At 42.5% G+C, this 17326-nt stretch overlaps 1 protein-coding gene across 1 annotated transcript in view; it reads right to left on the reverse strand.

The window, feature by feature from the left end:
- Positions 1-17326, reverse strand: part of asap2a (ArfGAP with SH3 domain, ankyrin repeat and PH domain 2a) — a 247896-nt gene that overhangs the window by 75989 nt on the left and 154581 nt on the right. Inside the window, exons 7-8 of the mRNA XM_059981912.1 lie at positions 11423-11508; positions 11225-11300 (exon numbers count right to left, since the gene is read on the reverse strand). Of these exons, the coding sequence (XP_059837895.1) occupies positions 11225-11300; positions 11423-11508 (162 nt within the window). The remainder of the gene's footprint in view (positions 1-11224; positions 11301-11422; positions 11509-17326) is intronic.

Here is a 17326-nt window from a genome sequence, read left to right on the forward strand (position 1 = left end):
TGGAGGAACTCAGCAGGTTGGGCAGCATCCATTGAAACGCACAGTCAACATTTTGGGCTGAGACCTTCATCAGGAGTGAAGAAGGAGGGGGCGGGGCCCTATAAAGAAGGTGGGGGGAGGGTGGGAAGAAGGCTGGTGGGTGTCAGGTGAAAAACCAATCAGGGGAAAGATCAAGGGGTGGGGGAGGGGAAGCATGGAGGGGATTGGCAGGAAAGGTGAAGAAGGAATGTAACGGGAAAACACTATGGGTAGTAGAAGAAGGCAGAATCATGAGAGGTGATAGGCAGCTGGAAGAGGAAGCAGAGTGAAAATGGGATGGGGGAAGGGAGAGGGAGGGAATTACCGGAAGCTGGAGAATTCAATGTTCATGCCAAGTGGCTGGAGACTACCCAGACAGTATATGAGGTGTTGCTCCTCCAACCTGAGTTTGGCCTCATCATGGCAGTAGAGGAGGCCATGTATGGCCATATCTGAATGGGAATGTGAAGCAGAGTTGAAGTGGGTGGCAACCGGGAGATTCTGTCTGTTATGGCAGATGGAGTGGAGGTGCTCGACGAAGCAGTCCCCCAATCTGTGTCGGGTCTCTCCGAAGTGGAGGCCGCCGCAACGGGAGCACCGGATGCAATAGATGACCCAAACAGACTCAAGTGTTGCCTCACCTGGAAGGACTGTTTGGGGCACTGAATGCTGGTAAGAGAGGAGGTGTAGGGACAGGTGTAGTACTTACGTTTGCAGGGATAAGTACCAGGTGGGAGATCTATGGGGAGGGACGTGTGGACCAGGCCGTTGCGGAGGGAACGATCCTTGCGAAAAGCAGAGAGGGGTAGAGAGGGAAAGATGTGCTTAGTGGTGGGGTCCTGTTGAAGGTGGCGGAAGTTTCGGAGGATAATATGCTGTATCCGGAAGCTGGTGGGGTGGTAGGTGAGGACAAGGGGAACACAGTCCCTGTTGTAGTGACGGAAGGATGGGGTGAGGGCCAAAGTGTGGGAAATGGAGGAGATGCGGTTGAGGGCATCATTGATGACGGCAGAAGGGAAATCACGATTCTTAAATTTAGACTTATTAGCATTTATTTGTTTAGAAACATAATGAGTGTCTAATTATGGGTTTAACCAATCAAGTTGCACTGAATCTTTTTTCAATTTCTTCAGCTGACTGCTTTGATACACTTGGGTGAATGTGAACTTTTCCCAAGTTAGCCCATCAAAAAGGAATAAGTTTCAGCATAATCCAAGTGGTTAAACCTCATAAGGCACTTATTGTTCCAGTTGCCCTGGCCCAACTATCACAACATGATCATGAGATGTACAGAACCCCCCTGAATCATCATTCATTAACGATCACTAGTAATTGAGTACGATTCTTCTGGTTATTGATCTGGTTACTTGTAGGTCTTGAGATGACTAGGTCAAGTCACTTTTTATTGTCATTTCGACCATAACTGCTGGTACAGTACACAGTAAAACTGAGACATTTTTCAGGACTATGGTGATACATGAAACAGTACAAAAACTACACTGAACTACGTAAAAACAACACAAAAAACTACACTAGACTACAGACCTGCCCAGGACAGCATAAAGTGCACAGAACAGTGCAGGCATTACAATAAATAATAAACAAGACAATAGGCACAGCAGAAGGCAGTAAGTTGGTGTCAGTCCAGGCTCTGGGTATTGAGGAGTCTGATGCCTTGGGGAACGAAATTGTTACATAGTCTGGTCATGAGAGCCCAAATGCTTCGGAGCTTTTTCCCAGACGGCAGGAGGGAGAAGAGTTCATATGAGGGGTGCTTGGGGTCCTTCATAATGCTGTTTCCTTTGTGGATGCAGCGGGTAGTATACATGTCTGTAATGGCGGGAAGAGAGACTCTGATGATCTTCTCAGCTGACCTCACTATCCGCTGCAGGGTCTTGCGATCCGAGATGGTGCAACTTCCGAACCAGGTAGTGATGCAGCTGCTCAGGATGCTCTCAATACAACCTCCATAGAATGTGATGAGGATGAGGTGCGGTGGATGGACTTTCCTCAGCCTTCACAAAAAGTAGAGATGCTGCTAGGCTGCCTTTGCTATGGAGCTGGTGTTGAGGGACCAGGTGAGATTCTCCGCCAGGTGAACTCCAAGAAATCTGGTGCTCTTAACGATCTCTACCGAGGAGCCGCCAATGTCAGCAGAGAGTGGTTGCTCCGTATCTTCCTGAAGTCAACAACCATCTCTTTTGTTTTCTTCACATTCAGAGACAGGTTATTGTCTCTGCACATCCATTAGCTACTGCACCTCCTCTCTGTATGCTGACTCATCATTCTTGCTGATGAGACCCACCATGGTCGTGTCATCGGTAAACTTGATGATGTGGTTCAAGCCGTGTGTGGCAGCACAGTCGTGTGTCAGCAGAGTGAGGGCCCCTGGGGGGCCCTCATGCTCAGTGTGATGGTATTGGAGATGCTCCTTCCAATCTGGACTGACTGAGGTCTCCCAGTCAGGAAGTCTAGTATCCAGTTGCAGAGGGAGGTGTTCAGGCCCAGTAGGCTCAGCTTTCCAATCGGTTTCTGAGGAATGATTGTGTTGAATGCTGAACAGAAGTCTATGAACTGCATTCGAATGTATGTGTCTTTTTTGTCTAGTTGGGTGAGGGCCAGGTGGAGGGTGATGGCACTTCATCACTGTCTGTTGAATGGTTGGGATGGTATGCAAACTGCAGGGTGTCCAATGAGGAGGGCAGCAGGGCCTTAATGTGCCTCATGATGAGCCTCTCCAAACACTTCATGATGATGGACGTGAGTGCAACGGGACGGTAGTCATTAAGGCAGGACACTGAAGACTTCTTTGGAACGGGGACGATGGTGGCGGCCTTGAAGTACGTTGGGACGACAGCGCTGTTGAAGATGTCAGTGAGAACATCCTTTAAGCACTCTGCCAGGAATATTGTCTGGTCCAGCAGCCTTCTGTGACTTGACCCTGCACGGGGTTCTCCTCACATCAGCCACGGTGAGACACAGCAGCTGGTCATTTGGAGGAGGGGTGGACTTCCTCGCTGCCATGTCACTTTTCACAACATGAGCGTAGAAGTTGTTCAATACATCTGGGAGGGAGGCATCACCCGCAGAGTCAGGTAATATCCTGTAGTTGGTGATGTCCTGAATGTCCTTCCACATGCGCCGTGTGTCGCCGCTGTCCTGGAAGTGGCTGTGGATTCGCTGGGCGTGTGCACGCTTTGCCTCTCTGATGGCCCGGGACAGTTTGGCCCTCACTGTTATTTGGTTGCCTTGTTGCCTGCTCTGAAGGCAGAGTCACGGGTCCTCAGTAGCGCACGCACCTCTGCGGTCATTCATGGCTTCTGGTTAGCGCTTTCTATGATGGGTATTTTTAAAAACACTGCTCAGGCAGATCAGTGTAGACGGGGTAACCGGAGACTTCTGAAAATGCTGTCAGCCGGCAACGTGCTATTTCATTGTTTTCTTGAATGCAACCTAACAATTTCAGAACAGACGGCAATGAGACTGAAGCAGAAGAATTAGAAATGTACTCACCAAATACTTTGACCCATAACTTACTGAAGAAATAAGTATACTGTACTCACTTTGCCCTGTCCATTGTTTGGCTATTAAGTTCTTCTAGTCTGTAATTGGACAAACGTGCACCAAGTCTTTCACAGTGAGATTCGACACCAAACATGTCGCTGTTTTCGGTAGATGTGTCTTGCGCACATCCAGTAGGAGGAGATTCACCAAAATACCCATTTTAATGTGGATGGAGATATTTTCAAAAACGCTTGGTGTGGACGCCTATCGTTTTTACGTGAAACCAGTGTTTTCAAAATTATCCGGTCTAGTGCGTACGTAGCCTGAGATGCGATAATTCAGGGAGACCTTCAGTCTCCCAGATAACACATCTGCACCAGGTGCACTGAGCTGCTGTCCTTCAGAGAACGTATTAAGGAATTAGAGGTGGAGATCAATGACCTTTGGTTCACAGAAGAGAATGAGGAGGTGATAGGTAGGAGCTACAGGAAGGTAGTCACTTCTAGTTTGCAGGAGGCAGAAAACTGGGTAACTGTCAGGAGAAAAGAGGGAATACACAACTAGCACAAAGTGCCCTTGTGGCCATTCTCCTCAATAATATATATACCACTTTAGATACCATTGAGGGAGATGACCCACCAGGGCGAAGCTGCAGTTACCGCGGTGGTCTCTAGCACCAAGTCTGGAGCTGTGGCCAGAAGAGAAGGAGAGAGATGAAGAGCACTGCAGTGGTGATAGGAGATAGCATAGTCAGATGATAAGAAATGAGATTCTTTGGATGCGGATGATATGCTGCCTCTCAGATTCCAAAGTCAAGGCTGTTTCAAATCAGGTTCATGGCATTCTAAAGGGGGAGACAGTGTAATGAGACTGCTAGCAAGGAAAAGCTGATGATAGGACAAAATTGCAGTCAACAGGATGAGTTGGAATGTAAAAGGTGAATAAAAATCAAGAAGGGTTAACACAGGACTGAAGGTGTCATATTTGAAAGCGTGTAGCATACAGAATAAGGTAAGTGAACTTGTAGCAGTTACAAATTGACATGTGGGCATCACTGAATCGTGGCTGAAAGCAGATTATAGGTGGAAACTTAACATTCAAAGATACACAATGTATTGAAAGGACAGATGGTTAGGCAAAGGAGGTGGCGTGGCTCTGCTGGCAAAAAATGAAATCACATCATTAGAAAGAGGTGACATAGGGTCAAAAGGTGTTGAATGGTTGCGGGTAGAACTAAGGAACTGCAAGTGTAAAAAGACCCGGAGGGGAGTTATATATAGACCCCCCCCCCCCCCCCACCAACCAGTAGTAAGGTTATGGTCTACAAATTACAATGGAAGAAAGAATACACATGCCAAAAGGGCACTGTTACAATAGTCATGCGGGAATTTCGAAATGCAAGTAGATTGGGAAAATCGGGTATGACCTGGATCCCAACAGAGGGAGTTTCTACAATGCTGACAAAATGCGTTTTAGAGCAGTTTGTGGTTGAGCCCACTAGGGAATTAGCTATTCTGCACTGGGTGCTTTGCAATGCACCTGAATTAATTAGAGAGCTTAAGATAAAGGAATCCTTTGGGAACAGTGATCATAATATGATCGAATTTACCCAGAGATCTGAGGAGAAACTAAGGTCAGATGTATCACTATTACAGTGGAGTAAAGGGAATTAGAGGTATGAGAGAGAAGCTGGTCAAAATTGACTGGAAAAGAACACTGGCAGGCATAACAGCAGAGCAGCAATGGTTGAAACACCTGGAAGCATTAGAGAAGACGCAGGATTTGTACGTTCCAAAGAGGAAGAAGTATCTAAAGGCAAGATGACACAACTGAGGCAAATAGGAGTACTGTAGTTAAAGCCGACATAAAAGCCAACCAGAGGACATACTGTATAATAGAACAAAAAATAGTGGGACATTAGAGGATTGGGAATTTTTTTAAAACCAACAGAAGGCAACTAAAAAGATCTTTAAGGAAAAGATGGGATACAAAAGTAAGCTAGCCACTAATATTAAAGAGGATACCAAAAGATTCTTCAGAAGCATAAACTGTTAAAGAGAGGTAAGAATGAATATTGGACCACTGGAAAATGATGCTGGAGAGGTAGCAATGGGAAAATGGGAAAAAGGAAATGGCGACAAACTGAAAAAGTATTTTGCAACGGTCTTCACGGCGGAAGACATGAGCAGGATGCTGAAAGTTCAGGTGTGTTAAGGAAATGTCAAGTGTGTGAAGTTGCCATTACTAGGGAGGTTCTTGAGAAACTCAAAGGTCTTTAGGTAGATAAGTCACCCTGGACCATATATATATATACACCATAGGGTTCTGAAAGAGGTGCATGAAGAGATTGTGGAGGCATTAATAACGATCTTTCAAGTATCAATTGATTCTGGCATTGTTCTGGAGGAATGAAAAATTGCAAACGTTCTTCAAGGAAGAGAGGAAATTATAGGCCAGTTATTCTTACCTATGTAAGCACCTGTGCCAGGATGCTTTTCATCAACTATGCCGTAGCATTTAATACTATCATTCCCACAATCCTGATTGAGAAGTTGTAGAACCTGAGCCTCTGTACCTCTCCCTGCAATTAGATCCATGACTTCCTAACTGGAAGACCACAATCTGTGCAGATTGGTGATAATATCTCCTCCATACTGATGATCAACACTGGTGCACTTCAGGAGTATGTGCTTAGTCCACTGCTCTACTCTCTCTATACCCATGATTGTGTGGCTAGGCATAGCTCAAATACCATCTTTAAATTTGCTGACAATACAACCATTGTCAGCAAATGGTTGCCGCAGCAACAACCTGGCACTCAGCATCGGTAAGATAAAGGAGCTGACTGTGGACTTCAGGAAAGGTAAGACGAAGGAACACATACCAACCCTCATAGAGGGATCAGAAGTAGAGAGAGTGAGCAGTTTCAAGTTCCTGGGTGTCAAGATCTCTGAGGACCTAAATTGGTCTCAACATATCGATGTAGTTATAAAGAAGGCAAGACAACAACTATACTTCATTAGCAGTTTGAAGAGACTTGGCATGTCAACAAAAACACTTAAAAGCTTCTATAGATGTAACATAGAGAGCATTTTGACAGGCTGCATTACTGTCTGGTATGGGGGGAGGGGCTACTGCACAGGACTGAAAGAAGCTGCAGAGGGTTATAAATTTAGTTGACTCCATCTTGGGTACTAGCCTGCAAAGCACACAGGACATCTTCAAGGAGAGGTATCTCAGGAAGGCAGTGTCCATTATTAAGGACCTCCAGCAGCCAGAGAAGGCCCTTTTCTCACTGTTACCATCAGGTAGGAGGTACAGAAGCCTGAAGGCACACACTCAGCGATTCAGGAACAGCTTCTTCCCCTCCGCCATCTGATTCCTAAATGGACGTTGAACCTTTGAACACTACCTCCTTTTTAAATATATATTATTTCTGTTGTTTGCATGATTTTTAATCTATTCAATATACATATACTGTAATTGATTCACATTTATTATTTTTTCTTTCTTCTATATTATGTATTGCATTGAACTGCTGCCGCTAAGTTAACAAATTTCATAATAAACCTGATTCTGATTCTTTGAGATGATGTTGGAATTGATCTTTAAGCATGGAGGCACATGATAAAATACACTGAAGTCAGTATGGTTTACTGAAGGGAAAATCTTGCCTGACAAACCTGTGGTAATTCATTGAAGAAACAACAAGTAGGATAGACAAAGGAGAATCATTTGATGTTGTGTATGTGGATTCTCAGAAGGCTTTTGACAAGGTGCTACACATGAGGCTGCTTAATAAATTAAGAGCCCGTGGTATTACTGAAAAGACACTAGCATGGATAGAGTGTTGGCTGATTGAAGGAGGCAAAGAGGGGGAATGAAAGGAGCCTTTTCTGGTTGGCTGCCAGTCTCTAGTGGTGTTCACCAGGGATCTGTGTTGGGACTGCTTCTTTTTACTTTAAACGTCAATGACTTGAATGATGGAATTGATATCTTTGTGGCAAAGATTGTTGATGATACAAAGATAGGTGGAGGGGCAGGTAGTTTTGAGGAAGTAGAGAGGATACAGAGAGACTTAGATTTAGAAAATGGGCAAAGAAGTGGCAGATGGAATATGGTGTTGGGAAGTGTATGGCATGCACTTTCATAGAAAAAAAACATAGAAAACTTACAGCACAATACAGGCCCTTCGACCCACAAAGTTGTGCTGAACACATCCGTACCTTAGAAATTACTAGGACTACCTATAACCCTCATTTTACTAAGCTCCATGTACCAATCTAAAAGCCTCTTAAAAGACCCTATCGATTCTGCCTCCACCAGTGTTGCCGGTAGCCCATTCCACGCACTCACCACTCTCTGAGTAAAAAACTTACCCCTGACATCTCCTCTGTACCTACTCCCCAGCACCTTAAACCTGTGTCCTCTTGTGGCAACCATTTCAGCCCTGGGAAAAAGCCTGACTACCCACATTCAGTAATATGCAGTCAGTTTCATTGCTGTGAAAATAGTTGCATGACTACACTCAAACTACATTCTACTAAATACGTTGTTGGAAGCAATAAAGAAAATCATGACCTTTTTCTGCAATACAGGATGGTGCAGAGAGATTTCTTTCTGCAACCAGAAGAAATAAAAGGGTAGACTATTTTTTAAATGGAAAGAAAATTAAAAAATCTGTGGTGCAAACAGCCTTGGAAGCCCTCGTGCAGGACTCCCTAAAGGTTAATTTGCACTTGAATCCATGGTGTGAAAGGTAAATGCAATGTTAGCATTCATTTCAACAGGGCTAGAACATAAAAGCAAGGATGTTATATTGAAGCATTATAAAGTACTGGTGAGGCCTCACTTGGGAGTATTGTGAGTAGTTTTGGGTCACTTATCTAAGAAAGAATATGCTGACATTGGAGAGAGTTCAAACAAGGTTCATAAAACTGATTGTTGGATTGAAAGGCTTGTCATATGAAGAGTGTTTGATGGCTGGGGGCCTGTACTCACTGGAATTCAGAAGAATCAGGGGTGACTTAATTGAAACCTATTGAATGTGGGAAGGCCTTGATACAGTAGATGTCAAGAGGACAGAATCATAGAAAAACTACAGCACAATACAGGCCTTTCTGTCCACAAAGCTGTGCCAAACATTTCCTTACCTTAGAAATTACCTTGGGTTACCCATAGCCCTCTATTTTTCAGAGATCCATGTACTGTCCAGGAGTCTCTTAAAAGACCCGATCGTATCCACCTCCACCACCACCACCAACAGCCTATTCCATGCACTCACCACTGTCTGAGTAAAAAACTTACCCGACATCTCCTCTGTACTTACTTGCAAGCACCTTAAAACTGTGCCCTCTCGTGCTAACTATTCCAGCCCTGGGTAAAAGCCTTTGACTATCCACACGATCAATGCCTCTCATCATCTTAAACACCTCTCATCTTCCGACGCTCCAAGGAAAAAAGGCCAAGTTCACTCAACCTATTCTCATAAGGCATGCTTCCCAATCCAGGAAACATCCTTGTAAATCTCCTCTGCACCCTTTCTATGGTTTCCACATCCTTCCTGTAGTGAAGCGACCAGAAATGAGCACAGTACTCCAAGTGGGGTCTGACCAGGGTCCTATATAGCTGCAACATTAATACTCAGCTCTTAAACTCAATCCCACAATTGATGAAGGCACCATATGCCTTCTTAACCACAGAGTCAACCTCTGCAGCAGCTTTACGTGTCCTATGGACTCAGACCCCAAGATCCCTCTGATCCTCCACACTCCGAGAGTCTTATTATTAATACTATATTCTGCCATCATATTTGACCTACCAAAATGAATCACCTCACACTTATCTGGGTTGAACTCCAACTGCCACTTCTCATCCCAGTTTTGCATCCTATCAATGGTCCACTATAACCTCTGACAGCCCTCCACACTATCCACTATACCCCCATCCTTTGTGTCAACCTTAGGATGTTTCCTAATGGTGGGAGAGTCTAAGGCCAGAGGTCACAGCCTAAGTGTGGAGTGGCGACCTTGTAGAATAGGGATGTGGAGGAATTTTCTTTAGCCAGCGAGTGGTGAATCTGTGGGATTTGTTGCCACAGGTGGCTGTGGAGGCCAAGTCATTGGCTAAATTAAAGGCAGCGGTTGATGGATTCTTGATTGGTCTGGGGTTGAAGGGATATGGGGAGAAAGCAGGAAATTTAGCCCAAGAGGTAAAATGGATCAGCCATGGTGAAATGGTGCAGCAGGCTCAATGGTGTCAAATGGCCTAATTCTACTCCTATATCTTATGGTCTTATCCTCCAAATTGTTGATATTCAATGTAAAAGGAAGCAGTCCCAATACAGACCCCTGTGGAACACCACTAGTCATCAGCATCCAATCCAAAAATAATCCCTTTATCCCCTCTCCTGCCTCCTGCGAATCAACCAATACTCTATCCATGCTAGTAAATTTCCTGTAATACCCTGGGTTCTTATCTTGTTTAGCAGCCTCATGTGAGGCACCACGTCAAAGCCCTTCTGAAAATCCAAATCCATGAATATCCACCAATTCCTTTATCTATACTGCAAGACTGATACCAGGGCAGGGGGGTGGGTGGGGAGAGACACTATTTGGCCTCAGTTGTTACGCAGACCAGGTCCTCATACAATGGTCTACTTGTTGCAGCTCCAAGGGAAGAGATGCTGAAGCAGCTGTTGCATGGTGGGCTTTCCGTGCTGTTTTGGCATGTAGCCGCTCCTGACAATGATGCCTTCCAGTATTAAAAGTAATTTTATGTGCCTTGTGTTATCTGTTCTGTTTCTGTAGCCACACTTTTCTCAAAAACTATAGGACGCAAAGCATCCAGTAATCATCAGGCTTCAGTCTATAATATGTCACATTCAACCATGGCGATGGCCACCTGGAGGTAGTCTCTGTAAACAGTGTCAAAACTTTGGAACATAAACTGTCTCAACAATCACGCACTGTGATGCTGTAGTAAAAGTTGATGGTTGAATGCTGGTCTGCCTTGTCACTTTTCTGAAAATTCTTACCTGCATCTCTGAAGTCTTTAGAATTGTATTCTACGTCAACTTCTCAATCCAATTTCCCCTTTGGTCTTATGAAAATGTACTGAAGTGATGTAATATCTTTTGCAGAAGTCAAAAGACTTTCAGTAGATCCTTTACCAACTTCTTATATCCCTCTTTAATTCAACCCATTTTAAATTTTACTCACACAAAGCTTTTTATTTGCATCATTATTATGCTCCCTCTTCCCACCCCTACTTCTATGCTTCATTTACAAGCTTACATGAAAGAATTAGGTGTGAAAAATTACATGCTTAACTTTTGTTTAACCCATTAATGGCAGAATATCCAGACATAAACATCATCAGTAAGTACATGACCACAGAGGGGAAACAACTAAATGTGATCTGATTCCAAAACTCCTAAACTAGCTTCCAAAGGAAAGTATTGTATGGCATCCAAGGGTATGTTTCTTTCTGCCTTCTAGTTCAATACATACAGGTCAATACCAAGACCAAAATATTAGCCTAACATGTACCAGTGGACTCAAAGGAGAGAGAAAAAAAATCAAACCTAAGAGCTGCACATCTTGGTTTTATTCTAATAAAACTGAAAACAGAAATTTGCATTCCTTCATATTGTCTGTGAAACGTAGAACGTAGTTGCATTCTCAGTAATAATTAGACTTACAGCATGCAAATCTGTCGCCAACTTTTCCATGGAGGGTTTTAAACCTTCTACAGCCTTCAAGCCATCCTGAAAAAAGCTGATAATAAACAGAGAAACTGAAATACATTCAATAAATTGATCAAAACTTCTGCCTATAACAATGTCATTTACTTTTAAAAATAAATGCAGTATAAACTTTAATAGCATTCAAAAACTTACTTGCATTGTGCATGGAAGTATTTAATGAGATTCTGCAGTAAATCAACACCTTTCTTAATCTTGATCTCATTGACCTTAAGCAAATACTGTGAAAGAAAAGAGCAACTTAAAAGCTGAAAGATCACTCCGTAGGCAAGAATATATCCAATGTAACAACATTCTTGACGAACAGCATGAGACTGCAGGAAGTGGTAATTATGCATTTAAAATATTCACAATGAACAATACTAGCAAATAAATTTCTCAAGAGATTCAAAGTACCATGCGTCAGTACAAAATGTGTGTGTGTATTTATTAGTTTATAGGAATCATGAGCTATCAACATGACTGATATGAAAATCTACACCCATTCTTTACCAGTACAGCAAACATGTACAGTATTTACAATAATTTCACTCTTACCCATGCCAAGCTCCCAATTTAAATAACTGATATAACACGTACACCAATACACATACATCTATTTCAGTCACTAAGATAGAGCAATATACTGACAGACAGCAAAGAAGAGTGCAAACAAATTTTCTTTGTTCTTAATCCTAAACTCACAAATGACCGATGCTTTTTCCTGAGTCTATGTTCCAAAGGTTATCAATCTTTGGACTAGAGCAAAAACCTTCAAGATCTCAAAATATGTCTCAATGATAGACATCACTGATCCGTCTAAATTCCACTGGATATTAGCAAATCTTACCCACTTTCCTTCTTGTAGATCCTCATCCAAGAATACATCCAGTCAATCCAGATTGCTCTGATCCAGTACTGTTTACTATATATCTGAATAAGATCTCACCATAGCCCTGTAACTTATCTTTGCTTTTGTACTCCAATACCCAAGTAATAAAACTGACTAAACATTTATCTGTATGTTGTTCCGTCATGCACCAGCACACCAAAATGTTTGTTCATAAATATTTACTAGTTTTTCAACATTAAAAACCATTAATCATAAAATCATAGAAAAACACAGCACAGAAATAGGCACTTAGGATTCTCCTTCCCAACATCTACTAGGGTAACTGCATACCTTCTATTAGTCATTCTGATTTCTTCAAGTGTTCTCTTCTATTTCCTATACTACATAAGCACCTTATTTGTTCCTACCTGCCTATATCTGCAAGGCAACTCATTTTTACTCTGAACCAATGTCTCAATATCTCTTGAAAGCTAATGTTTTCTAAACCCGTTATCTTTCCCTTTTATTCTGACAGGCACATATAAACTTAGCACCTTCAAAATTTCACTTTTGAAGGCCTCCCACTTACCAAGCTTACCTTTGCCAGAAAACAGCCTGTTCTATTCCATACTTGACAGATCCTTTCTGATACCATCAAAATTGTCCCTTCTCCAATTTAGAATCTCACCCACAGACCAGACCTATGTTTTTGCATACTGACTTTGAAACTAATGACATTGTGATCACTAGATGCATAGTGCTTACACCTACAAACTTCTGTCACCTGCCCTGTCTCATTCCTAAATAGCAGATCAAGTGTCACAAACTCACTCATTGGGACTTCAATGTACTGATTAAGATAACTGTCCTGAACACATTTGACAAACTCCATCCCATCTAATCCTTTTACTGTATGGGAGTCCCAGTATGTGGAAAGTTAAAATCATCTGCTATAACAACCTTATATTTCTTGCAACAGTCTACAAATTTGTTTCTCTAAATCCCTCAGACTGTCAGGTGGTCTATAACAGAGCCCCACTAATGTGGTCATACCTCTCTTATTCCTTAGTTCCACCCATAACATCTTACTAGATGAGTTCTCCAGTCTGTCCTGAATGAGCACTGCCATGCCAATTTTGACTAGTAACGCCACCCCTCCTCCTATAATCCCTCCTGCTCTGTCGCATCAAAAACAATGGAACCCCAATGGTCACCTATATCTATGTCTTCGGTAGGTCGTATTAATGTTGTTAAAATGTATGTTCTCCCTAAACTTTTATACTTATTTCAATCAATCCCAATTTTTATTCCTAAATCTTTTTTCGATTCCTTAGACTCTATTATTTTGTCATATCTGTGGAAGAATAAGCGCTCTAGAATTAATAAAATCCATCTCCAAAAACCTAAAAAAGAGGGTGGCATGGCTTTACCTAACTTTCGTTTATATTACTGGGCAGCCAATATACCTTGTGCTACCTTTTGGTCTTTTTTCCAAGGCCAACCCGAGTGCCCTAATTGGGTGGCAATGGCGTTGAGCTCCACCAAAGAACTATCTATCTCTGCACTTCTTGGCTATGTACTCCCTAGTAGTTTGCCCAGATTAATAGTTAATCCTCTTGTTAGACACACTTTGCGTATTTGGGCTCAGTTTAGGAAATTCTATGGTTTCCATGGTTTTTCAGTTTCCAGTCCTGTCGTACATAATCACCTTTTTCTACCTACTACGTATGACTCAGCATTCCATGATTGGTATAGGAAAGGGCATTAGACATTTTGAAGATCTTTTTATTGATAATTGCTTCGCTTCTTTCCAACAGCTCTCTGCTAAGTTCAATCTGCCCAATGCCCCTTTTTTTACATATCTCCAAATTAGACACTTTATTGTTCCTTTAATTCCTAACTTCCCTGAAATGCTTGAGAAAAATGTTATGGACTTTTTTCTTTCCATTAATCCACTAGGTAAAGGCTTAATATCAAGTATTCAAGACAAATTAGCAGCCTTACGACGTGCCCCTGTGGATAAAATTAAAATGGCATGGAAGCAGGATTTAAATACCTCCTTATCTGATGAGACTTGGGACTCGATTCTCAAATCAGTTAATACAACCTCTCTTTGTGCTCGCCATTGCCTCTTACAGTTTAAGATTGTTCATAGAGCCCATATGTCTAAATCTAAACTATCTCGATTTTACCCTAACATTAGTCCGCTTTGTGATAAATGCAAAAGGGGCGAGGCCTCTCTCATTCATATGTACTGGTTATGTCCTAGCTTGGAGAAATTTTGGAAAGATGTCTTTATAATGTTATCGTATATACTGAATCACCACCTAGAACCAAACCCTTTAATTGCTCTGTTCGGTTTCTGGGGTGAGACAGATTTACGTCTGAGTTTGTCTAAGTGTTGAATATTATCATTTGCCTCTCTCCTGGCTAGACGTTTAATCCTTCTTAGATGGAGAGATGTTGCCCTGCCCTCGCATGCTCAATGGCTTAATGATATTATGGCCTGTTTGGACCTTGAAAAAATTCATTATTCAATTCTTAATTCGGACTTAAAGTTCCATAAGGTCTGGGGACCTTTTATTGAGTACTTTCATAACCTTCCTCCTAACTAAGGTTATTTTTTCGGTCCCTTGCTTTCAACTCTTTTTTTGGTAGTAGGCATTGATATCTTCTTTTGCTAAGTGTATTCACAGTTTGGGGGTTTGATTGTCCTGATTTTTATTCTCTATATTGTGTTGTGGGTGGTCTAGAGTTTCCTTTTTTTGTTTTGTGTTGTGGGGCTTGGGGAGGACACTAATTTTATTTGTCTTCAATTTGGGTGCTTTTTCAATTATCTTTCTCTGTATCAGATTGTTATTGTATGCTTATTTTTGCACTGTATCAATGTTCTTCATTTTGATCTGTTTTTTTTATTTGTAGTTACATAGAAAATGTATTAAAAAACTAATTTAAAAAAAAACAAAAAACCCGTTCTCTATTACTATTCTTCTAAACAGTGTAAATAATTGCATGATTTTCATACACCAATTACTACTTAACCAGAGGATATCCTTTTATACACTCAGAACATAACTCACTTCCTTTTCCAGCTTTGCAAAATTAGGGCCCCAAATAGTGCTTCCAGGTGAGGTGTCACTTCACCTAAGAGCATGCTGGGATCATCTACTCTATCCAGTGCTCCTGGTGTGCCCTCCTGTATATTGGGGAGACTCAATGCAGATTGGGAGACCACTTTGCAGAGCACCTACCAGATCTCCTTATGGGCACCCATTTTAATTCCACTTCTAATTCTGACATGTCAGTCTATGGCCTCCTCTACTGTCATGATGAGGCCTCACTCAAGTTGGAGAAGCAACAGTTTATATTCCGTCTGGGTAGCCTCCAACCTGAAGGCCATGAACATCAAGTTCTTGAACTTCAGGTAAAAGCCCATTTCCACCCCTTCACCATTTCCCATTCCCCTTGTCACCTTATCTCCTTACCTGCCATTCATCTCTCTCTGGTGTTCCTCCCCCTTCTCTTTCTTCCATGGCTTTCTGCCCTCCCCTATCAGATTCTCCCTTCTCCAGCCCTGTTATCTTTTTCACTGATCAACTTCCCAGCTCTTTACTTCAGCACTCCCCCTTCCTAGTTTCACCTATCACCTCATGGTTTTTCTCCCCTCCCCCACTTTCTTGCTCTGACTTCTCATCCTTTTTCCCCCCAGACCTGATGAACAGTATCAGTCCAAAACATTGACTGTATTCTTTTCCATAAATGCTGCCTGGACAACTGAGTTCCTCCAGTATTTTGTGTGTGTTGCCTGGAAATGTTAACCTGTTCTTATACCACAATCTAATAAACCAGTAACAGTTTATCAGAAAGAGAATGGCCCATTTATGGCCCAAATTACCCATTCTCTATTTTTTTTCCTTTAACCATGCACCATACTTGTGGATATGTTGCTAAATCCACTCCAAAGCCTCACTAAGTGTAACCACCTTTCAGATTACTTGTGAAAAACTATCCTCAAAAGCTCTTACTAGTTTTGTCAGTTATTTTTTCCTTTCATAAGACGATGTAAAACTATTATGACTGTTGAATTCATATTCTGATTTTCAGAGTACAGTTGGCCCTCCTTATCCGTGAGGGATTGGTTCCAGGACCCCTCACGGATACCAAAAAATGTGGATGCTCAAGTCCCTTATTCAACCTGTCTCAATGTGGTGGACCTTAGGACCCAGCGGAAACCCAAACCTTATTTAACCTGTCTCAGTTCAGTGGACATTAGGACACGGCGGCCAAGCTCTGAATCTGCAGTGCTTCTGTTCATGAAAATAATCATGATCACGATTGAAAATAAAGTGGAAATAATAAAGCGATCAGAGAGAGGTGAACGCCATCGGTCATTGGAAAAGTGTTAGACTACAATCAGAACAATTTTAAAGGATAAAGTGAGAAAGGCCCTGCCCCAATGAAAGCTACAATTATTACTAAGCAACGCAGTGGTTTAATTATTGGGTTTTGGGATTTTGATCCTCCACATCAACCAGGCATGGATGGAGAGCGTGCTCGGAAGTTGTCTGTCACTGGATCGAACTCAGGAACTTCCCGAGCCCAGCGCTGAAACATACATTCTTAAGCATTTTAGATGCACAGAAAGGTAAAATATATACTATATGCTAGTGGTCGCCAACCCGTCGATCGCGATCGACTGGTCTATCTTTGAGACTTTCCCAGTAGGTCCCGAAAAAAAATGAAAATTAAATACACAAATACTGTTGAGAGATTGTTTCCAGGTTGTGGGGTTTTAGTTCCGTTCTTTGTGCCCAGCGTGCATGTGTGTAGCTCCCCTGCACTACACAGTGTACTTCAGTGGTCCCCAACCACCGGGCCATGAGGAAACGATGTCAGTCAGCTGCACCTTTCCTCAGTCCCTGTCACGCTCACTGTTGAACTTGAACCCACACAAGGTCAACAGTCGCCTAAACGCAGTGACACCCTCGCGCAGACAGCGGGAAGTGCTGTTGCTACCGGCCTGGAGCGCAGACAGATGGGCACCTCACCGAATTTACCACACCAAATGTTTGTGGGGAACCCGGTGCTAAAATATTCACAGACGACCTAATTCGGGCTCAGGGTTTTGTAAGTATCAGAGCAGCTACCTCACTGCGATCTACTGAAACAAATTTTTGTCAGCCGATAGATCCTATAAAGGGGGCGGGCGGGCGCCCTGTTGCACTCCT

This window comes from Hypanus sabinus, chromosome 10, assembly GCF_030144855.1.
Source record: "Hypanus sabinus isolate sHypSab1 chromosome 10, sHypSab1.hap1, whole genome shotgun sequence".
Lineage (NCBI taxonomy): Eukaryota > Metazoa > Chordata > Chondrichthyes > Myliobatiformes > Dasyatidae > Hypanus > Hypanus sabinus.